The sequence below is a fragment of the Acanthochromis polyacanthus genome, chromosome 6 (genome assembly GCF_021347895.1).
Source record: "Acanthochromis polyacanthus isolate Apoly-LR-REF ecotype Palm Island chromosome 6, KAUST_Apoly_ChrSc, whole genome shotgun sequence".
NCBI lineage: Eukaryota > Metazoa > Chordata > Actinopteri > Pomacentridae > Acanthochromis > Acanthochromis polyacanthus.
The window spans coordinates 10,680,537-10,705,072 of NC_067118.1; the positions used below are offsets into that span (position 1 = coordinate 10,680,537).

Here is a 24,536-nt window from a genome sequence, read left to right on the forward strand (position 1 = left end):
TTTTTATATCAAGTTTATTGTGCAAACTTGTATATAAACCAACCAGATTGGAGCCTGTTTCCATTTATTCCAGACTGTACAAAACAACGGCTGTAAATCTTGTTGACACTCTTAGACTCTATTTCTTCTCACAGCCACCCTTTCTCAGCACTCACCATGGTGGATGGTGTGGTTCCGGCTGGACCAGTCTGCCGGGCCTGACCCATGGGCCCACCTGCAGGTCCCATCTGGCCTGGTTTGGCCTGGCCCTGTCCCATGCCCATACCCATGCCCATGCCCTGTCCTGCTGCTGGGGGCTGCTGCTGGGGGCCAGTGGTTGTTGTTGCACCGGGTTGCCCTGGTCTGGCCGCTGATGTCTGGGCTTGTTGTTGGAGTTGTGTCCTCTGTCCTGGGGGTCCGTCTGTCTGGGAACCAGGACCGCCCTGTCGTCCGGGACCTACAGGCCCACCGCCAGGGCCCTGAGCCCGGGCTGAGCTACTGCCAGACCTGGAGGAGCCTGGATGGACAAAACAAGAGGGGTTTGTTTTAAAAAGAAACAGTCCTAAATTGACTCATCTTGCACAGGACAGAAATTCAGCCGTTCTTATTTATCAGCAGACACTGAAATAAAATATCAGCAGCAATGCGAAGCCTGGAGATCTTCAGTGATTGACAGCCCACAGAAATCGTTTGTGCCAAAAGGATTCAGTCAATCCATCTGTGATCTTTGCATCATCTGTTTCTTGTCTTATATACAGTTCCTAGATAGTCATCCAGTCAGACTGTTTCCAGAGTGCATCTGCCTCCGAGAAAGTTCTGCTTTTAGAAAATCAAAACCACAACCTTCTAATGAAGTAATGTTTATTTTACAGTACAGTTTCCCCATTATTATAATGACATTTCATTTTTTAATACAGTGTATGCGACTGAAAGGAGAAGCAGGAGCAAAACAATGACACGCAACAAATGTTGTGAGCAAAGATCAGATCGGTGATTTAATGAGTACACTGCTAAGAACATAGCCACAGCGCTGCCTTCGGAGAAAACATTTCTTCCTAAAAGTCACGCTTCATATAGTTAATTAAAAACTGTTGATCCCTGAGGGGAGAGTTGATTGTAAAAGAGCATCAAACTCAGTTGGGACAACAGGGGTTATAAAATATTTCTGCCCCAGACTTAAATAACTTAAATATTCACAGGGATCTTTTTCAAGAATCACAGCATATTATTGCTGTAGCAATAATTTAACACAGTGTTGTAGTTTAGGAAATACAGTGTATTTCTTCAGTAGTTCATGGTTTATTTCATTCAGGGTGCAAAAGGTATTAAGTCACAAGACTGAGCGTGATTAGTAACAATAGACCACAAGCCAAAAAGAAAATACTTTTAAAAATGTAAGAGAAAATTCTGATGTTTCTGACAAGGCAATTTGATGTTGTTTGTTTTGTCACGTCAGCACAACTCACCCATGCACAATAAGCTAATTTGGACTAAAACATACTTAAATCCATCCATCTATCCATCCATCCATCCATCACCTATACACTGCTGAATCCTCACTACGTTCGTGGGGGATGGAGTCTATGCCAGCTGACTTAAAATGAAGGCAGGGACACCCAGGGCTACACATAGTGACAAACAATCACACTCGCCTTAACACCTATGGACAATATAGAATTACAAATTAACATCAGAATGTTTTTGCTGTGTAGGAGGAAGCCAGAGAGAACATGCAAACTGCATGCAGAAAGATCACAGGAAGGCCTGGACGCAAACCAAGGATCTTCCAGCTGCAAGGCAAAAGTGCTAACCACCAAGTCACCATGCAGCTCATACTTACATCTAAATTACAAACACATAACCATCACCTATCAGGTCACAGCCATATAATTTGATTTAAATGAACACATTTTGGCACCACTCCTCTTTTTGGACCAGTTCCAGAACTTCTTCACTGAGCAGAATCTGAAGTAGGTCTAATATGGTTCCAGTCATAAAAAGAGTAAATGGATTTTGGATGATGTATGTTTTAACTACTTCTTTAATCTATCCCGAATGCCCCAATGACATTATAATGTGTGTTATAAGTGCTGAAAGAAATGGAAAAGCCAATCAGTCAGTCTAGTAATCAATAAACTGCTAGATAACCTCTTTTCATAGATGTTTTATTTACTTTAGTGACTTATTTAGTATATTTTTTGCAGGGGCAATGCACAATTAAAAGTCACTGAACCAGAATTAGCTAGCAGCTAATTTGAATCTGTTTTTCCTGGGCTGTAAATCTACCAAAAAACAAAACAAGACAAAAAGTGAAAGTCCATCAGTGTGAGATTATAAATAAAATTAGTAAAAACAACAAATAAAAGGTAATCATTGGTGGTAACATTTTTGTGCTGACTTACAAACATTCATGCTGGTTTTAAATACTGCAAAGCTTCCTGAGTCTCAAATGTTTGTGGGGATGGTATTCCACTTCTTTACATCTTAATCTGTATTAGGTACCAAACTGTGGTACCTAATGACCTCTAGTAGATGCTCTAGTCCTGTCTGCACTGCTGCTCCCTGGGTAGGCCAGGCATCTTGTAAGGGGAGGGGTCCAAGATTACAAATATTATAAACATCAGGCATGCTTAAGAGTAAAATGGCATTTTTTCCTTTTTCCTTTTTTTTTTTAGAACATTACAGTGACAATGATCTAATACTTTTAGGATTTCTTTGTAGAGAGAGTACACAAGCTTGAGTATAGTTACATCCATTTTAAGATATTCTTGAGACGAATCTGGTTAACTTAAAACATAGTGTTCATACAGGATACTGCACTATTTGTACCTGGTGGTTGGCCCTGCATGTCCACGGGCCCCTGGGACTTGCTTCTGGAGGACCTGTGTGGGTCGCCCTGCCTGGAGGAGCGCTGGCCATGATGGTGCCCAGATGGATCCCGGGAGTAATCCGAAGAGTGGTATCCTCCTGACCTCGACTCGCCACGCCTTCCCGTAGAGGAAGATCTTCCCGAAGGGTCGTGGCGCATAGTCGGGTCTTTGGGGTGGCCCTTGGATGACCTTGATGACCTCGTCTCGTCTGCATGGCGAGATGAGGTCGAATGGCGGCTAGAACTGCCGTGGTGCCTGTGGTCTCGGGATGATGAGTGTCGCCCTCCGTGGCTATACTCATCCTGGGGCCACAGATCCTCCTCAGGAGGTTCATCGTAATCGTGGTAGGTGTGTTTGACGCTATGCCGGCTCCTCCCGGACGAATGGCTGCCATAGTGCCGAGAGCTGGAGCGTGGCTTCTCGAACCAGTCGGTCTCTTCTTGGCCCAGATGGTAGGCTTTGGAAACCGAGAGCAGATCACAGTCAATCTCCATGTCGTTCGGAGACAGCGGCATGCAGGCTGAAAGAAGGTAGAAGGCAGGAAGAAGAAGACCAACAGCATGCAAAAGAAAGGAGTAGGTGGGGGAGGACACAGAAAGAAAGGCAGAAAATAAAAATAATAGTTTTACATCCATGCAGTATAAACTTCACCTGTCGACTTCACACAATACAAGACAATATAAACAGGATTAAACACTGCAAGACAGTCTGTTGTGGCAGCTCCTTTTGTGTTCAGTTTTAAAGTCAATCACATTTTTGTTCAACAACTGCCTTGCCAATTCATTTTAATCTTCTTTTGATAGTCTTTTTGTAAGAGTTGTCGGCTTAATTGTTGCAAAGAGACAATGATGCAAGCTCTCTTCGAAAGATAAAGTTTAAATATTAGCCTATTGTGAGAGACTGTTTTGCAGTGTACAAAGATTTCATAAATCAAAACACAAAAAAACATCAATACCAGAGACATAATTAAAGATAAGACCCTGTGAAGAAACAAAATAATGCATCTGTGTCGTGCATAGACCTTCCAAGAGAATCAGTGTAGCGAGAGACGACAACGACCACGCCGAGGAACCATGCGAGTATTGAACAGACAGACGACTGGACGAACAGGCGGAAGGACGGACAGGCAGGCAGACAGACAGACAGCAGTCCACTGATAAGAGAGCTCCAAGTGACTCTCAGGAAGAAGAAAACATCAGCATGCAACAGCTATCTCTGTCTCTCTTTTTTCTTTCTCTTTCTCTTTGCTAAGCCTATCCTCTGGGTGGGTGGGGGACGTTTAGATAAACGGTGGGGGCAGTAGAAGGTAGTGAGACTGTGTGGGAATACAGCTCCCACAATTACCTTCGCTGTCTGACACAGCACAATGGTAATCGTCTATAATGTATGTATCGTCCGATTTGTAGACATGAGTCCGCGGAAGGTCCCTTATGTGGTCTTGAACATCTGGCAGCGAGTGGCTGGAACCGTATTGGCCATAATAGTAATGATATCTACTGCTGCGACTGTCGTATGGATCGGGGCCTAAGCTGGAAGATCGGCCAGAACCCATGAACCTCCCCAAGGGGCTGAGTGGGCTTTCCTCTTCAGAGTACTGCCGAGTTGGGCGACGCCCCCTGTAGCCAGATTGGTAGGAGCGGTCGTCCCTCTCATAGGATCGGCTGCGATACCCAGGGTAGTCCCTGGTGGAGATCTTGTCCATGCCATAGCCAGTGGAGCGGGAGCGGCCAGTGGAGGTGTAGTAAATCCGATCGTCCTCCTCCACCATCATACCATAGTATCGACTAGCATGAGTAGAGCCACTACCGCCCTCATAAGTAGTCCTCTTGAAGCCGTAATCCTCGATCAGCTGGCGCCCTCGAATGTTGGAGGAGGGGTATGCCCCACCCGTTGAAGAGGAATAGGAGGCCAGGTCTGCCTCAACATCTCGAGCCTCCTCAATTGGGGAAAACTTGGAGATTTTTTGCTCCATGCTGCCCAGCTTCCTGTGCTTGCTGCGCTTGGAGGACATGACAGCAGGAGCCAGAAGGCTTCTGGCGGATGATGAAGGTTTCTGTACCCCGGAGCGGATGCTGCCATGTTTGTAGTCGTAGTCATAGAAATAGGGGGATCCCCCACCCATGCTAGCGCTCACGCTGCTGCTGCTGCCCCCTAGAGGTCCGTGCCTGTAGCTGCTCTTACCCCTGCCATGGTGTTCGTATAGCTCTTCCTGCATCGCTGCTTCGTCCTCGGGTGCCCTGCCGTAAGGGGAGCTGCCAGTTCCCCCACGCGTCGTGCTGCCTGTGGTGCCGCTGTGGCCGTGGATGTCGCCCGGGTAACGCCCATGATGCATCATGTCCCCTGTCGTCGTGCCCAGCCCGTCTTTTGCCGTCAGCTCGCTCACATCATCGATCATCATGTAGTTCCTGGGAATGCTTTGTTCTAAGCCAGGAGCCCCATACATCCCATCTGCTGTACTGTAGGTGGAAGGACTGTCTACAGCATGCCCATAGGCATTGGAAACTGTGGAAGTGTACTGTCCGTAAGAGCTGGCTGTGGTGGTGGTGTAGCCATAAGTATTAGCAGTGGTTGTAGTGTACTGGCCATATGAGCTAGCTGAGGTTGAAGTATACTGGCCATAAGTGCTGGGGGGCATTGTAGAGTACCCACCGTAGCTGCTGGACACTGGTGCTGAACCATAAGGTCCATAGGAACTTGCCATGGTTGTTGTTCCAGTGTACTGACCATAGGAGGGGGCTGCACTGGAGTAGGTAGCATCCTGGGCTGTGGTGGTGACCACAACCGTGGGGTTGCTGATTGTCTCATAGTTGGTGGGCATTTTGTGCTCCAGGTCAGCCAGAGAGGTCTGCCTGGGTCTTCCTGGATGGACTGTCAGAATATCAGCTTGAGGTTGCCCAGGATATGGGGTGGTCTGGCTGGGGTAGGAGGACACAGCGCTGGGATAAGGTGAGCTGTGGGTGGGGTATGGGGGCTGACCGGGTGGTGCAGGCCCAAAACCTGTATGCCCTGGCTGAGGCTGAGGTGCAGCTGGTATCCCCATGTCTGTCTGGGGGTATGGGGGCTGAGTCTGGGGGTAGGTATGGGAAGGATAGGAAGTCTGAGACTGGTAGGAAGGTCCAGGAGGTGGGGCGTGGCTCTGAAGGGGAGTGGGCTGTGGCAGTGCCTGTGACTGGGACACTGTTGGGTAGGGAGGCTGGTTGAATGTTGAAGACTGGTATGGCACACTGGATTGAGATGGTGCTGCTGGTTGGCTCTGGGGGTACTGACAGGAGAGGAAGGATGAGGTGGGTGGGTACTGGGCTGCCGTGTTGAGGTCACTGGTGAACTGACTGAGAGGGGCAGTGCTTGGTCTAGTTGTTAGTAGCCCATTAGTCTCATGTGATGCAGCTGCAGCTGCTAAACGAAGGTTATTCAACTCACTGTCAGACATATAGTCCCTAGTGTCCCCCATACACCTCAGATAGGCAATATCCCTTCTCTCTCTCTCCTTCACCAGCGTCTCTTTCCTTTGGTGGATCCCCAGCTCTAGATATCTCAGTTTAGCATCGATCTCTTTCTCCTCCTCCTCCAGTTCGGCTTGCTGCTTTCTCAGCTTGGTTGACTCTTGCTCCACAGCCTTCAGTTCATGGGTGAGGTCTTTGAGGAGGCTGGCTTTAGCGGCCAGGCCTGACCTGGAGCTGGGCTTGAGGCTGGGCACGGAGGGCAGGTAGACCTGTTGGAGGGCGGGAGTCATCATGGGCAGGTGGGCTGACGTGGCGATCTCCTCTGGAGGTGGACTGGGCAGGGTTCGCTTGACCTTGCGGAGCAGCGAGCTCTGCTGTAGGGCAGCCAGCTGGAGAGAGATACAGAGAGGAAGGAAAGGATGGGAGAGCGGGAAGATATGGAGGGCAAAGAAGCATGGAGGAGGGGAAGAGTGAAGGGGTAAAACAACAGAATAGGGGGGTGTGGAGGGCAAATAATGGGATACAATGGTGAGGAAGTTAGATGGGATAAGAATAGAAAAGGGTTGGGCAAAGAAAGGTGTGGAGGAATAAGAGATTTGTGGCATCCGAGTGAAAACATGAGTTGGACAAGGATCATGGGAGGACAAGAAACAGACAAGAGATGAATAAGGAAGGGTTTAAAGATGGTGAAGAATGAACACAGAAAATACAGAAGTATGACGAAGATAGAGACAGTAAGGAAGAGAATAGAGTAGAGAACAGGCAAGATAAAGAAGTAGTAGAAAAGAACAGACAGATGGTTCAGGGAGATTCATGGGGAGATTTGGGAAATAATGTGCATAAGAATAGAACAGAAGGAAGAGGAGGGAGGGAAACTCAAAGAGAGAAAAAAAAGGTCAAGGAACAGAAGAAACAAGAAAAGGACGCAACAACAGGGACATACAAGGGAGACAAAGGAGACACATATAGACGACGAGACAAAGACAACAGGAAACAAGATTGGAGTTTGTGTTAGAAGACATACAAAAACATTCACGTTAGTCTTTATTGTGATGTTTATCTTTTAGCTACAAATGCTAGCAACTGAGATGTTTTTGGAAACTTTTCTGCTGAGTTGTTGCTGTAACATTTTTCCTTGCATTGAACATTTTGAGGAAAATGTTCTTTTAAACTTGGGAATAAGCATTTTAAGGTTGTGTTTATTGTTTTAGGTCAGTCACCTTCAAACTGAATGATGGAGCAACAAAAGAAGTTTGATGCATCATGTGATGATTTCACTCATTAATCTTCAGGATAGTTTAAGAGGTTAGTACATTCATTTAGACATATTTTTCCCTCTATAAACCTCAATAAATATATAAATAAGAATGGTCAGTTCTTTGAATATTATTTCGATGACTCAGTATGAAACTAATAAAACATGAAATATTATATGTGGGCTGCATTTTCCTCTTTTTCACAATGAATCATTGCTTTCCTGAAGCTAATTGATGTCCTGAATGATCGTCAGGATGAATGTGGGTTCATTTTTGTGTGCAAATAATTAATCTCCTCTTTTTTCCTATCAAACATGTTCACTCCATTTTCAATTTGTAAATAGATCGTAAGCGTGTCATGTGTTGTTTATCATGTCAATCTGTGTGGAGGTGGCAACAGAAAAAGAAATCCCTTCAGGGATTAATCACACAATCTTAGCATGTGGGTGGAGAACATACACTCCATTTATTACCTCAAAGGGTTAGAGTGAAGGATGTATATATTATGAAGGGGTATATTCATCTCAGCAGTAACATAATAACTAGTATTACTCGATATTAACGCAGGAGGTGGACTGATTCTACAGAAAACAAATAAAAAAATCCTCCTGTCATTTATCAGGCACGTTCAGAGCAGTTTGCATTGTTTCTTTTATGTTGCCGAATGCTGTAGATATTTGGGAGTGAGCTGACGCAACCACAAAAGTGGGTTAATCGTGAATAATTGAAGGATATTTTTAATTGGTGACTCAAATTCAAAGAATGTTACATCTTATTACACGGCTTGCATAAGCTTTATTAACAAAGCAGGCCAAGTATTTTTGAATATAAACCTGCCCAATATGAAACGGAGCATACTTCCATCACTCAGCATTTGGTAATACAGAATTAAATGAAAAAATCCAATAAACCTTCTGTATCCTAAAGGGCAATGGCAGGTTTATAAGGTCTAATTTCTTTTTTTTTTTAAATCAGAAATTAAAAACAGAAGGTTTTCTGAGAGTATTTAAACATTGCATGTGTAATGTGTGGTTCCAAAGGTGGCAAATCAGAGGTTAAAATTGTAATATTTCATCAAAAATCACTTTATTCTACATGTCTCATTTAGAAATTAGCCCCCAAAAATTGCACGAGCCAAGTTTGGTTAAAAAACAAACAAACAAACAAACAAACAAAACAAAAAACAAAATAAATCAAACTGACAAATTCAGAGCTTTTGAAGCCATTAGTAATTAAGCTGCAACCAACAGTCACCTGACAAAATATTTGGGACTTTTAGGTTAAACTACAGGCTGTGTTTAGATGAAGCAGATAAGACGTAATTCAAAATGCAAGCAGTAAAATATGTTGTAAATGTTAAACCCAGGTTTTTAATTTTTTGTAAAATACATAAAGAAATCAAACTTTTGCTCTGCTTTATTTATTGTTTATGGCATTATAACTGCATCATATTGCACAGAAAACAGTATTATCATTATATTAACAACTTATTTTTTCTCTAGCTCTTAATTGGATCATTTCTTTAGATGTGTTTACTGTGATAGATATCTGCCATTCAGCCGATAACAATTAAAAAGCACAGAGCTTTAATTTTGAACACGTATTTCACCTGTTTTGTGAGAAGAGGAGCCATAAATGACAATCTTTGCTCCATAATCACAGGTAATTGTTCATATTACCCAATAAATTTACAAAACCAAGTTACAGGCAGTAACATTGTTTTGTTTTTTAATTTCGTGATGGTATACTTTGTGGGCAAGCTGTCACCACCTTTCTTCACTGCATTTTTGGAATAAAAGCCCACAACAGGTGAAGAAAGCTCAATAGTTGATTTCACTTTGCAGTTCACTTTGTGAGAGTAGAAGTTTCTTGTTTCAAATTTGGAGTAGCAAAGTCTATAGAGATTTCGAAAACACAAAAATTACAGTGTCTGAAAATCCATGACAAAGGGAATTAGTCATCATTGCAATCACATAAAGCATTCAGGGTACAAATTAAAAACAGGGGCGATGTTAAATGAATGTAATGACTGTAATTAAAGTTACACAGCGGACACTAAGTATTAACGCTTTGGCAAGTTTTGACTCCAGTGAATAACATAAAAGTGAGTCACACTATTGTCTAGAGCAGAGATATTGACTGTGTGAGTCTGTGCTGGAGCTAATAAACATTTTTTTTATTGTGTTGATGATTTTTCTGCACTGATTAGTCAAAGTTCAATTTTCTGGATATTTAGTTTCACTAGTTCACTAGTTCTGAGGAGGAATTACGTCTCCAAATCCAAAGCGCACAAACAAAATGTGTTCAGAATCAGTATTTGTGCTGAGTTGTGACATTAACAGATGCGACTGTTTTACTGTTTTAGCCTTTTAGTTCACAACTCCTAATAGTACAGAATAGAATTTGGGTTTAAACTATACAAAATGCATTACTAGGTCACCTGAAATGGATGCACTTAATTTGGAGTTAAGACTTAAGAGCTTATGGCTGTTTAAACCTTTTATTGCAGTTCTAATTCACCTCAATTTCTTTCATTTTAACTACTGTTCTACTGTTTTTACACTGAAAATAGATTAGAGCTGAATTTCTTGCCCAGGAATTCAATAATATATGTGTAGAGGGCAGTTCATTTTTGATTTTTTTTTTTCCTTTGGTACATGTTTTGCTTTTACACAAAACTATAATGCAAAAATAACAATTATTTGGAGATATAAAAAAATATATTTTATAATATAAACACAAAGAATCACTGGATTTTAAAAAATGTACTGGAAACATTTTAAGACAAAATAAAATAAATCATTTGTGATCTCAAAAAAAATTTGTGTACCAGATATTGCTCAAGAAAGAACAAAACAAAACAAAACAAACAAAAATTTAATTATATAAAATGAGAATAAATGCAGTACATAGCAGAAAACTAAGTGTATTTTGTGGTTTCATCTGGAAAATGAATTCAATTTGAACCTAAAGTCATGATATTTTACCAAAATCACCTTTTATCATTTAAAAATTTGCCAAAAAATTGCACCAAACCAGATTAAGTAAAAAAAAAAAAAAAAAAAAAAAAAAAATGTGATCCTGAGTGCAGCTATGAAGCCATTAGTAACTAAGCTGCAAACAACAGTCACCATAAAAATTCAGGGATTTTTTGGCACGTAACTGGGTTGAACTGCAGGCTGTGCTTACACAAAGTAGATAGGAGATGAGTATGGAAACAGTTAGAAATGTAAGCAGTAACATATCTGTAGTGTGTATAGCAAACATTTTTTCAGGTCTGTTTACAGCTGTGGATACTTGGAAAATTCTTGTACGTGTTGATTCTAGGTTTTTAAAAATTTTGTAAAGTAAATAATTTAAAAAAAAATCAACTTTTGTTCTTTTTTGTCTTTTTAAAATTTATGGCATTGTGGCTGAACTAGAAAGCATTTTGGGTTCTGTACTCATGATGTTGCTGCTTGTCTCAACTGAAACTAGATAAGACCCTTTTTTTCCATTTTTATTGTGTCATTCTCTATAATTCTACAAGTATTTTTAACCTACATCAGCACAGTTTCAGTGACTTTACCTGGCTCTGGAGCGCTTGCTGTTGGTACAGGGTGAGCCTAGCCTTGGTGTGCTCGTCGGTGGTGGGGCTAAGGGGTTTGGGGTCAGACATGGACCTCTGGGTGCTCTTGATGGGTCGGGGTACAGACGGGTGTCGCTGGGGAGACTCGGCCGTGTAGGACTTCTGCTGAGGCGTGACATGGGCCTTGTTCAGCCTTTCGCTTGACAGTGAGGTCTCTAGCAGCCGGTGAGGGGAAACCGGCGAAACTGGAGAGTACAAGACCTGTGGAGACTTGGGCGTCTGCTGCTGCCGGATGATGCTGGAGATGGACTCGTTGTGAAGGTGGTTGTGAGGCTGGTAGTTGATGTCGAGTGGGTCGGGGCGACGTCGCTCAAACTTGGCTGCATTTGCTGCGATGTGCTGCTGCTGGCGCTGCTGGGTCAGAAGGTCGGCAGAACTGGACTGTTGTGACCCAGTGCTGGTGGAGGAAGAATATGGACTGACGGTAGTTGGCACGCTGAGCTGAGGGGCTACAACACCCTGCGACTGGGCTTCTGGGTCAGTCTGGCATGCTAGGGATTGACCTTTCTGAGTTCTTTCGGGTCCAGAGATGTAGTGTACAATCTCTACTTTATTAGGGTCTGGTACCGTCACGTGGATCGCTGGGGAGACTCGTCCGAGGTGCTCGACTTCTGTCTGGCAGGACATTTCCCTGATGGTCTGGATGGCGATACTGGATGAAACCATCTTGGAGGTGTCGGTTTTGGTGTCTGTGGCTCCGGTGGTCGTGGTGGCGCTGCTGCTGCCAGCTGCACTGGACTCAGAGTGTCGGGAGAAACGGGAACGGCGGCGGCGGACCGGATGTTCCGTCTCAGCTTTATCCTCATCGTCATCTGTCTGGACGGAGCAGTCGACGCTGCGACCACGTCTCCTGGTTCGATGACGCATCATGTACCTGAAGATGGATGGAAGAGAAGAAGAAAAAACCAAGAAAATAAACAATAATTCATGATTATGACACCTAATGAATTATTTCCTGAGTACCTGCCAGAACCACTTTGTATGTACAAACATAATTAATTCTGTAAATCATTGAGTGTAAAGGCACAATCAGTTAACTGTTGGTCTATAATGTACCAAACAAGGAGAGTGAATAAAACATGGTAACTGTAGTGAACCTTTTCTACAAATTATCTGGTTTCTTGATGCAAACATAATCACTCTGAGGTTATGAGGTCTATTCTGTAAACAGCTAAGCATTTAATCTTTGCAAAGCACCTCAAATCATGCACAAATTCTTTTACAGATTTTTTTCTCAGTGTTTGTGCTTTACACAATATAGAAAGAGGGTAATTTCCTGTAAAATCATCAGGAACACCTTCTGCTCGACCCATTCTGATTTCCTTGAAACAGTTTTATCATAAACTAAGGATAATTAAAATAGCATTGGTGACATTTTCGGCTGATATATCAAACACTTTCTAAGATAACTTTTAAAAAACAAATGAATTTTTAGCACATTTGCTTGGTACATCGAAATTTGCAACCACATCTGAACAACAATATAAAAAGAAATTTAAAACATAAAAGCCTGAAATATTCAAAGGATAAATAAAAGGAAGAAAAATAACATTGAAAATTTCAGACTTATTTAATATTTCCTGAAGTACTGTCATTCAATCTCAAATTTCGACGTCTAAAAAAAGGGCCAATAGGTGTTTCTCTTTCTTTTCTTTCTTATTATATGTGTCTTGGAAAGAATATGATATATCCAACTAAAACTTAATCCAGGCAAATCAAAGATGGTTGAGCAGAAATTCTCCTAAAACTTCAATGATTTGTTGGAATGACTCAACAAGGTAAGTGTTAAGCAGAAAATAACAAGCCACATATAGAAATAACTAACTTCTAAGGTGAAATGGGGAAAGAGAAATAGAGAAGATTGAGAAATATGACCATACTACAGTACAGCATATTATCCAGGCTGTTGTTTTTTACAGACACAAGAAAACCTTCTGAAACTGACTCTTGCACACTTTGTGGCTCGGAAGTAATAAACCATGGAGCATTTAGTGGCTCCATATCTCTTGGTTTAAAACGTCTAACTAAGAGTCTCTCCAGGTAACAGTGGTTTAAGGATGATCCTTTTTTCTTTGAAAAGCAACAAGACTCTTACAAGGCTAAGAGAAAGATGTTAAAGTATGTGGGCTTTTCAAAGAAAGTGCCCCTAGTTTGCGCTTTGCTACGAAGGCTTACTACGAACTCTTAAGGTTCATTTTAAAAACAAGAGTTGATACCCAGTACAGCGCTAAGTAATACGCGCTACTCTAACCTGGATTTCTTGTAATATTTATTTCAAAATAAAAGTCCCAATTCCATAGCCTACGAAAATTTACAGGAAGTCAAAAGGATTAGGCAACGCATGCTACACTTTCAAAGTAAAAGCTCAGATATGTTAAAAGAAACTGATCAGTGTTGGTGAAATATGATAGCATTTCAAAATAAAATGCACATAGATCTTACATACATCAGTCAACAGAAGCTGCATTGGCACACGTAAAATTTCTTCAGCAATTGTCTAGTTAATGTAGATATTTAAAGTTTTAATGATAGCCAAAGTGTTTTTTCAAGATCCAGAGAAGAAGTTTTCCATGACACGTATAAAATGTTAACACAGAAACATTCTGAATCCTCACACAATCTGTTTGAGTTGTGCTTTCTATCAGATCTTTTTGTATTGTCGTACACTGCTTTGTTTTTAAACTTTGTGACATCTTTATTCTGCTTAAAATTGTTCAGAAATTATTCACAAAGCCTGCATCCACATCTAAGCTTGTTTCTTGTTTTTTTTTTTTTTAATTATAGAAACATGTGAAGTAAGTAAGATTATTAGGATACCTTTGCCTAGTAAACACACGCTATTTCCTACATTTACATCCCTTCATATCTGTTCACAAACACTCGCTGTTACCTCTCCTCTCCGTCTTCATCATCAGTCTGCACACAGCTGTCCACGATCCTGCGGGGGGATCCGTAAAACACCACGCCATCCCCATCCAAGCTGTCCCTGCTCAGCCTGGTCATGGAGCTGTGCTTCCTCATGTTAGTCCTGGTCTCCATCACCTCCTCCTGGCTCCTCAGACACATCTCAGACGAGGAGTTGGGAAGTGACCGTGAGCCCAGCTTGGAGTCTGCATAGGGGTGTAGGGGCTGTCCGTTCATATCCAGCTGAGGGAAAACAGAGGAGTTTTAAAAACATTAGCCCCCCCCCACCATTGATTCAACTGAGCGTAAAAGGCCTCGAAGTTGCATTCCATCAATCACCCACATTTTGACAAGTTAAGAAGTCCACAAAAGGACCACTTGAATGCAGAATGAATAAATAACAAGTAAGAAAGAAAAAAATAGACACTCAAAATGGCATGTAGGTTAATACAATTGGTTACTAATTCATGTAAGTTATGTAGTGCTGTTGGAATTTTTGTCAGGAGTCAGAGTAATAAGAACCTGCCCGCTGTCTTTTAGTATCTTAAAAAATACACAAAAATACACATGCAGTTTTTTTCTTTTTCTAGAGAATATAGTAACAGGGTCATACGCTGATTTTTTTAAATCAAAAACGATGGATATTTAGAATGGTATCTGCAAAATTTAGCTTGATATATCAAAAACCTTCTGAGATCATTAAAAAAACACACACTGCCTATCAACCTGTCAGCTTACTTTAGGCATATTTTTTTCTTGCGTTGAAATCTCAGGCTATGCTTGAATGACAATATCTCAGGAACTTTTGAAGGTAAAAGTCGGAATATTTTACGGAATCGATGGCATGATGAGAAATAACAGTGAAAACGTCAGGCTTTTAGTTTTTGTAGTTCCTGTGATATTCCCTTATATAGACAAACCTTTAAATTTCAAAATTAAAAATCATCTTGGAAAGTATAGCATATATCGAGCTAGCAAATATACATAATTCATCATGCAAATTAAATATGGTCGAGCAAAAATTGTTCTAAAAATGTGACGTTTGATATTTTATTATTGTCTTTTTTTCTCCTGTTTTTATTTATTTATCTATTATTATTATTATTATTATTATTATTATAATAATAATAATAATAATAATAATAATAATAATTCTTATTAATAATAATAATAATAATAATAATAATAATTAGAATAATAACAGTAATAGTAATAATAATACATTTTATTTGTATAGCACTTTTCTGGGCACTCAAAGACACTTTACAGGTAAAAGGTGAATAATAAAAACAAACAAATAAAATAAGGGGCAGGTATAAAAGCATAAAAAATAAGGTTTATACTATACATACATACCAATATATTTTTCCATATTCCTTTTTTTGTTGACAGAAAGTTCTGTTTTGTCATTTAGTTTTTACATTTTTATGCACCAAAAAAATAGCTTGTCTTTTCCTGTATTTTGTCACTTTCTGTGCAATAAAATTTCTCAGCAACACTTCTCCAAGAGCCAAAGCTGCCAACATTCATGAAAAAGGATGTGACAGGATTTATAGATCATCTCTCAGTGTTCTCTACTCTCCTTTACCTGCACTCCCTGAGCTGCAGCTGCTGTTTTTTGTCTCTTCTGTTCTTCAAGCTGCTGCTGGAGTTGATGCTGTAAGGACTGGATCTGGTCTAACTGTGACTTCTGCTGGGCCAGCTGCTCCCGCTGGAGAACCAGTTGCTTCTCACGTTCTTGCTGCTGCTGCTGCAGAACCTGAAAAAATTGTTGGTGGTAAAAAGGAATAGATAGAAGCATATGTAGACAAAAACACACATGCAGACACACACATAAAGATGATCCGTCAGTGTGTATGGAGGTGAGAAGGAATGGGAGAAATATGGGTACAAGAACATGAAAGGTGGAGAAAAGACAAGATTAGGAAGAATTAGAAAAAGACAGAAAAAGGTTGTTGATTTTTCTACATGTAATTCTATTCAAAACGGTCGCATTTTCAAAAATGCAAACCAAATAAGATTCCTGAAACTGAATGTGGCATGGAATAATTCTTGCACTGATGGATTAGTTTTGAAAATGGTTCCAAGTTAGTCAAACTTGTATACATCGCAAAAACCAAGAATGGAGGTGCAACATAAATGAAGTGCAGCATGTGTTGGTAATTGGTGTTACCAGTAATGCTCATAAGAAAGTGTCTAATGCATTCTCTTTGTTTGCTTAAATGACAGGCTGGTGCAAATAAGGAGTTAGGGTTTTTGCTTATACTGTAAGTTATGAGATGCATATTAAACATTCCATTTCTAGTTCAATCTCATTAAGGAAGGCTTCCACACCTGTTTAACAGAGTTAACTTGAAAGATTTTCAACTGCTTGTTCTATTAAAAAAGAAGAAAATTGTCATGTTAGCCCTTCATTTATCTTTTTAAACATCGTCACAAAGTTATAGGAGCTAAGAGAAGCATGATTTTCAAATGTGCACTTGCATTTGATTGTTAAATGTTTACAACATAATTAAATTCATTTTTGTATATAAATCAGACCAACAAATGCAACATGAAACCACTTTTCAAATCTTTTTTTCTGAATATAAATCAGACCAACAAATGAAACATGGAAGAAACAATTTTACAAACACAATTTGAAGCACTATTGATTTTTAACACACATACATACTACAGGGATGTCCATGCACACATTATATACAGGAAATGTTCAATAAAAAAACATTGCATGCAAGCTGCAGAGCAGTACTACTGTAACTAAAGCTAGATGCAAACATTTCTTTAAACCAAATAAGTCATTACAGTAACAGAATGTTGACACCATCTGCTATAAGCATATTTAATGGTCTCACTTGTCCAAAGCATTCAGTAAAATTGTCAGTTTATTATATGTACTTCTTTGAAGAATTCTGGAGGCATGCATTGAAAAACATGCATATACTAATGAACAGAATTATTTTGTATCAAGATAATCACATTATTTGGAAGGAGTAATGCATCTTGCAGAGAAGAACACTGAACAAAAGCAATTCAAATAATATAGTAACTCAACAAAATACATCACTAGTGACACCACCACAAAAATCAAATAAATATCCAGCACAAAAAGCAACAACCACAACACATCAAACAAGACACTAGCCACCAAAATTTCCATTCCACCACCTGTTTGTCCCTCTACCTGTTCCTTGATGTTCTGCAGCTCCTGTAACTCTCTCTGCACCAGCATCTGCTCCTTCTCCCTGTGCAGTTTCAGCTCTATTCTTTCTCGTTCCAGCTCGTCTTGCAGGCGAAGCTGCCGGAATTTCTCCAGCTCCACGCGATCCCTCTCCATCTGCAGGAGCTGCTCCTGCTGTCGGTGCAGCCTCTCCGCCTCAGTTTCACCCTCTTTGTGTACAGCACCGGGTGGAGGGAAGGGAGGAAGACCACCTGCAATAGGTAAGCCGCTTGAGGGGGCAGACGGGCCTAAAGGAGGTTGGGTGAAGCCATGGGTGTGTGCAGGACCTAAGGGTGGGTGGGCATGAGCTGCAGGGGGAGGCTGTTGAGGCTGCTGACCAGCTGCTGCTTGACTCTGTTGCTGTTGTTGGTTCAGGTGTGCTTGGGACAGGTTTATTGGCTGCTGCTGGAGCTCAGTTGGGATGACAAGTGTTCCTTGCGCTGAGGGGACCTCCGTTGATGAGGAAGTCACTGTGGCACCTTTGCCAAGGTAAACTGGTTCATCCTGGGCTGCTGAGCTAGCAGTTGTCATGGAAACAGACACTTGAGCCCCTAATGGTACTGAAGTTGTTGCAGCAGCAGCAGTAGTGGCAGTGGTTGATGTTGTTTGGAGCAAGCCTGGTGCCGGGTAACGGACTGGAGTTTGTCCAGATAGTGGCATCCTGGGGCTCATTGGCATTCTGCTAAGACTGGATAGGGGCACTGGTGTCATGTTGGCAGAGGGGTATGGCCTGTAGACTCCTCTCAGTAGAGGACGAAGGACAGAGGCAGGCTGGGTTGTGATAGGAAGAGTAGAAGCAATAGGGGTCTGAATGGTGGAGTAGATCATCCCATCAGAGGACCTAATAGCAGCTGGGTACAAGGCTCTAAGGCTTGCCTGCCTGGCATTGATAAGGTTGGTCAGTGCTTGGCTGTGAGAGATTGGCTTCCCATCCAGTCCAAAGAGAAGGCTTTGTCGCATACCAAGACCTGCTGCAAATCTGGAAGCAGCAGGTCCAGTTCCTCTCCCTAAGCTACCAAACTGCATTAAGTCTGGGTTGCTTCCATACCGATCCATAGAATTCAGTGCTGCACACATCCGGCTGATCTCCCTTGCAGTTGTAGCACTGTACTGAGCCAAGTTAGCTTCTTGGAAGCCAGCAATATCACGAGCAGAGTAGCCATAATCTGAACTGATGTTAGACAAGGAATTATATCTTCTTATAGGCAGCGTTTGGGATGCAATATCTCCTCCATGACGCAAATCTGTATAGGAACCATACTGCATCCCCATATATCCTCCATAGCCCTGTTTCATAGCAGTTAGATCCATGGCAAGTTCTCCTGAGGGTTGAAGGTGAGGTTCTAGTTTTGAATGGTAGGAATGTAGGCCAGCCTCAGCAAGGTTTGTATCAGACATTGAAGGTTGGAGCCTACCAGGAAACGGTAATGTGTAAGCCTTACGCCCATCCATTGGGTACTCATGGTACCTTCCAGTTTGTCTTTCTTGGTCAGACTCATAGCTAAGAGGTGGGGCAGATGGAGGTCTTATGCCCTCTTTCTCAGAACCACCAACACAGCTTCCACCGAATGGAAGTCGGTAAACAACATCACAGCAAGCAGGTTGGTTGTCAGGTTTGATTTGGCCTCCTGTCAGATCCACAGCATCCTGACCTTCTTCAACCTTCACGAGTTGAGTCACTGCCCTGGCCGTCTCTGGGCCCCCATCCATCTGTACAACCATACTATGTGGTGATTTACCTCCAGGCATCATACCAGGGGGCTGGGCTTCCCTTTTAACTCAACAGGACCAGTGCCATACAACTCAGGGTTAATGACTGGTGATACAGCACTGACAACGGCTGAGGCAGTACTGGTCTGGCTCACAAGCAAGTCTTTTTTCATTAAAGGTGGGATCTGGCCAGTAATGCCATACCTGGCCAAAGCAGTTGCCTGTTGTTGCTGATGCTGCATCTGATGGTGCTGCTGTAGCTGTTGCTCAAGGAGCTCTTGTTGCTTCTGCAGCTTCTCTTGTTGTTTTTGGAGCTCTCTCTGTTGAATACTGAGGTCTTCCAGTTTGGCATCAATTTTCGGTATCGATGGGTCAGTTGGGGGTGAAATTGGTTTGTTCTGAGAAAGACACACTGCTGAGCCCATGCCCTGGCCCAGATCCACTCGGTTTTGATGAGGATCTCCATAAACTGTTGGCTGTTTAGGTTGGGTCATGAACATAGAAGCAGCCACAGTGACACTCACAGTGGTTGGTGTAGTGGTCTCCTGGGTGTTCAAGTTCATAATCAGTGGCTGTACAATCGTTGAATGTCTGCTACCTTCAGATCCACCGTGGTATTTCCTGCTTTCTGTGGCTAAGGAGGTGAGATCCATTCCCTGGTCAGTCATGATTATAGGAGCTGGTTTGGTGGCTGTTCTAAGATCCACAACACTTCCACCTTGGATCATATGGCCTTGTTCTACCCTCGACGTTCCAGGGACAGTAGATATTCTACAGAGGGAGATATTATCCATTGACATGGACCCTCTGGTGTACATGCTTCCTGTGGTGACCATACTCGTTCCCACATTTACCTTCTCCACTCTTTGTGTCCGATAAAAGCTGCGGGTAGGCGACTGCTGGTAAGGTGGAGTGTCTGGAGGGCTGTTACATGGTGAGTAGCTTTCAAATGTTGATTGGCGGCTAAATCGGGTAGGTGAAGACAAGGGAGAAGTAGCAGTGTTGACTGTCATTGGCCTTGCTGGGCTTGGAGGTGGGGAGTATGGGGCGTCCTGGGAGGACTGCTGCCGGTAGAGCCGTGGGGAAACCGATCGATGTGACGTTTGGGTTCCCTGAGCCATCACTGGGGATGTAGGCCCAGATCCAGCTGAGTCCATTCGCAAAGCTGAACTGAAAGTCTGTGTAGAGAATTCAGCTGTAGCCCTTCTGGAAGGAGAACGGGTGGGACTCTGTGGTGGTGGTGATGGAGAAAGAGGAGGGCTGGTGCTCCTGTAATAGGTAGTATACTTGGGAGAACGTGGCTCGATAATTCTCTCAGTAGAAGATGTTGAGCTGTCTCGTACTTGAACCCCTCTGGTGTCCCCAACTCTTCTGGTGATCACTTCTCTTTGACTGTAGGCCTGGGTAATCTCTGCAATCTTGCTGCACACACTTGAGACTGTAGCCGAGGATGTGGCAGGACTTCCTGAGTGTCGGCGACCTATATCAGACTGAGTAGCCGTTATAGTGTGGCTTGAGCTAGTCTGAGAAATGGTCACAGCATCCCTGGCATACACTCCATAAGCTGCAATAGTGGTGGCAGCCACTGCTGGGGTTATTCCATTCTTTCCTGCTTGGCTTTTGATCCTGTCTTTGTGTCCGTCCTTTGCAGAGAAGTGTTGGGTAACTCTGACATCAGGGATCCGCCCTCCGGTTTCAGCAAAAGAGACAGGAGCTGAGATCTGTGTTGGGCTGGTTCCTGGAGTCAGGAGAGCATTACTTTGCTCCAGTAGCTTAGCAAAGGCTGATCCTGTGTCTAAAAGCTGTTTGTCTGGATATGAGCTCTCAATCTCAATCTCCACTTGCTCATCTGTGGCTTGCTGCATCTTGGTGATGTTCTGAGATGTCTGTCGGATCTCCTCGTAAATATCCGTTTCTGTCTCTGCTGCCTCATTGTCATATCCAGTTTGATCTTGTTCATATTCATAGTCGTCATCGTAACTTTGTCCATTGATGTCTTCCTCGTAGTACTGCCCATGTCTCCCATGTTGCTGTTGCTGCTGCAGTTTCTGTTGTTTTTGGAGCATTTCTGCCTTCCTCATCATCTCCTCATAAACCTCTTCAGCACTCTTTAGTGGTTTGGAGGTTGAAGATGGTGCCGTGGTGGTTGTTGTAGTTGATTTCTCTATTGGTGAATAGAGAGACATAAAAGTAGGCAGATTGTACTCGCTACCTGACTTATAGAGTTTGGACTCATAGCCTTCAGCCTCCGAGTCTAGACTTTGAGGAGAATATTCAGAAGCAGAGGAACGATGGAGCTCTTCCATTTCTGCTGCTTGTCTGAGCTCCTCTGTTGGAGAAGCATCTTCAATCGGGGAGAGATTGCTAGGTGGCGTCTTGGACCTTTCTCTGCGCCTTTGAGCCCTCAGCTCCTCTTTATCCCTCTTGGTTTTTCGTGCTGTGCTCCTTATTCTCTGTTGTTCCACCTCCCTCATCTTCTCCTGCTCTCTGAGAAGTTCCTCCTCCTCTCTAAGTTCATCTTCTTCTGAAGAGTCTTCGATGGTGGGAAGGAGAGGACCATGAGACCGGTGGCGAGCTTTCCTTTGCTGCTTGGCCTCTTCCAATCTTTGCCTCCTGCTGGGGCTGCTGTCACTGTCCTCCTCCATAGATGAAATGGATGTTGGAGACTGGCCTGAACCATATGAAGATGAAGTAGGTGGCAGAGTCGAGGAGTAGTCACCTCGAGAACGTTCCTCAGGAGATCCTGTCAGGCTCTCCATCTCTAACTCTGGTTCCCGATCAAGGCTCAAGTCATTTTCATTGCTCAGTTCCATGTCTCGGCTGTAGCTGTTGGTGTTGTTGAGCTCAATGGTTTTGAAGCGCCTCAGGCCTCCTTGTGATGCCATCACATCTTCCTCGCCCTCCTCCACTGAGCCCTTATAAACATCCGTCGAGCTCTTGGTTTCCTCCTCAAAGCTGCTAGAGTGGTGCTGAAGGCGTCTCTTCTCTTTCCCTGAGTCAGAGATGATGTGCTTGTGGTGGCTTTTCTTGGGTTTTTGGTAGCCATACCCTTCGTCCTCCTCATCTTCATCTTCCTCCATCTCTTCCTCTTCCTCGTTGTCTTCGTCAGCACTCATCTCCATTATCTGCCTCCTCATGAACTCCTCATCAGTCATCTCTGTGGGCTCGGCCTCCTTTTCCTTCTTTTTCTTCTCCTTCTTGTCCTCCTTGGCTTCCTTCCGCTTAGCTTCCCAGTCACCTCCATCTTCTTCTTCCTCCAATATGTCCTCGAGCTCCTCGTCAGAGTCGTAAGCGTCCGGCGGTATCGACAGGGAACGAGGACGCTGCTTCCCTCTGTCATCCAAATCTCTATCTCTGTGCTTCCTCCCCCTTCTGTCTGGCTTCTCCTCAGAGAGGCTCTTTTCTAACAGAGGCCTCATGGAGCTTTCCAGCTTGGTGATTTCAGAGGGACTTGGTGGGGAGCCCCGACCGCTGATTCCTCTCTCACTCAGCTTCATCTCCTCCTCTTGGATCAGGCCTGTAATTTCACTGTGGGAGCTGGAGATGCCATCAGAGGAGTATCCAGTGTCGCTGAGGCTCTGGGGGCTTCGTGACAAGTCATGGGTACTGTTGTTTTTCGTATCCTGAAGAGAGAGGAGCAGAGAAACAAAAATGTATTAGATTTGCAGAAGATAGGGTACTGAATTTAAGTCAAATTTCATACATAATTTGAGACTGTGTTGATGTTGCAAAAGTGTATCAATCGGCATCCAATTTAAGCCCACATAACTTCTGAATCAGGTTTGAAATTCCTTTGTTTGTAACTTTTAATGTACATCTAAGAATAAAAAAAAATAACAGAAGCATGAAAAACTGTTCCAAATATAGGACTAAAATGCAGTTGTCAGTTTTCAATCCAAACATGGTAGTTGTAAACATAGCTTTGGACTCTGTTCAGATCTTAAAATTGTAGCAAAAGACAGACCAATAACCTCAAAAACTCTCTTGAACACTGCCTCTAGAAATAACTCTGTGAATACAAGTAGCAGTGGATTTTGTCTTAGTTCAGTCCAATGGCTTTTTGGGACATTCACACACATGTGGTGATTTAACAGGTTTTAATGCCGTTTGATTAATGTGACCTATCCATTATTTTTGGACCATTAACTAGCAAATAATGAAGCACTTGAGATATATATATATACACACTTCATTTTGAACAAGATTCCACTGAAGTAGGGCTCTCTTCATTGCACAAAAACAATTTTTTCTCTTACACGACCATGAAATTGTACTAAATTAATTAATTACAATGGAATTCGTAGAGTCGTAAAGTTTGAACTTTAACAAGTTGAACAGAGAACAAAACACTGTTCAGAAACATCCTATTTGATTCATATGAACTGAAAAATCTTATTACAGAAATTGTATTTGATGACACTTAAAGTTTAAAGTGGGCTAAAATTGAATGCTTATAATTGATTTCATGAAAAGTTGCTCAACTGCAAGCACATAAACTGGTAAGACTGAATTCACAGAGAACATCTAAGAGAAACACTTTGACTGCACAACAGAAATAGAATTTCAAAGGAACACTTACATGTAATTAATGAACAAAAACTAGACTTTTGCCCTCCCTATTTCCACAAACTGAGTAAACCACTACAGAATTCTAAATATATACTTTGATTTTGTTAGAATAGATTGTGTTCTAAAAAAATATAAGGCATTAAGCAAATATAGAACTTAAACTTTGCTCAAAACTTTGAAATTGATCTCAGGAAACAAAGAAACAAAAAGATAAAGAATAAATCTGAAATAATATAATAATTGACAGCATCAAGCATCAACAAATGACATTATTATGCAGTTATTACAATGAGACTTAGTTCTTTGGTTTCAGTGTTTTGAGCCATTGATGGAAAGAGGTCAGTGAAACTGTGTTTTTTAGTAGTGAACAAATGTTAGTTGTTTTTTTGATGTTGTTTTTTTTAAATAATGCAAATAAGGTCAAAGAATCAATGTGACTGGAACATAAAAACTACTAAAAGCTCATTCATCAATGGCTCAGGTGTCCGGTAGTAACATGCCAAATCATAATCTCAAAAAGACTAACCTGGTTAATGAAAGGGGGAGATGGAGGAAAGAATACAAAATAGAGAGAAATTATGGAAATCCTTCTCTAGAAAGCCCTGTTAGAATGCTTCCAACACTTCAGAGACTGAACTGTGAGCTCTCTGTAGTTAAATTCCTCAGAAGGTTCCCACAAAAAACAAGATAGTCTGCACTGCCTTAGAAAAGGCCCGAAGCAGCACTACTTTAGCTAAGGGCTCAGATGTCGACCATATTCATGGCATGCCAATCTTTATAAGGTGCTATTTCACTCATTCTCTCATCTGTCTTTCTCTTTCACTCCCCCCAAGGTTAGAGAAAAATGCCTTTCTGCCATTTGCAGCCTCAGCACACAGTGAGAAGGGAATCGATGACATGCAAACAGCCACCGATATCAAACACTTTGGTTCGACTCTGTTCTAAATAATGCCACAG

At 42.3% G+C, this 24,536-nt stretch overlaps 1 protein-coding gene across 1 annotated transcript in view; it reads right to left on the minus strand.

Moving 5' to 3' along the window:
* Positions 1-24,536, minus strand: part of bsna (bassoon presynaptic cytomatrix protein a) — a 242,960-nt gene that overhangs the window by 30,771 nt on the left and 187,653 nt on the right. Inside the window, 9 exon segments of the mRNA XM_051949918.1 lie at positions 156-496; positions 2,809-3,306; positions 4,194-6,681; positions 11,117-12,050; positions 14,067-14,323; positions 15,669-15,839; positions 16,415-16,456; positions 17,265-19,052; positions 19,055-22,633. Coding sequence (XP_051805878.1) covers positions 156-496; positions 2,809-3,306; positions 4,194-6,681; positions 11,117-12,050; positions 14,067-14,323; positions 15,669-15,839; positions 16,415-16,456; positions 17,265-19,052; positions 19,055-22,633 — 10,098 coding nt within the window.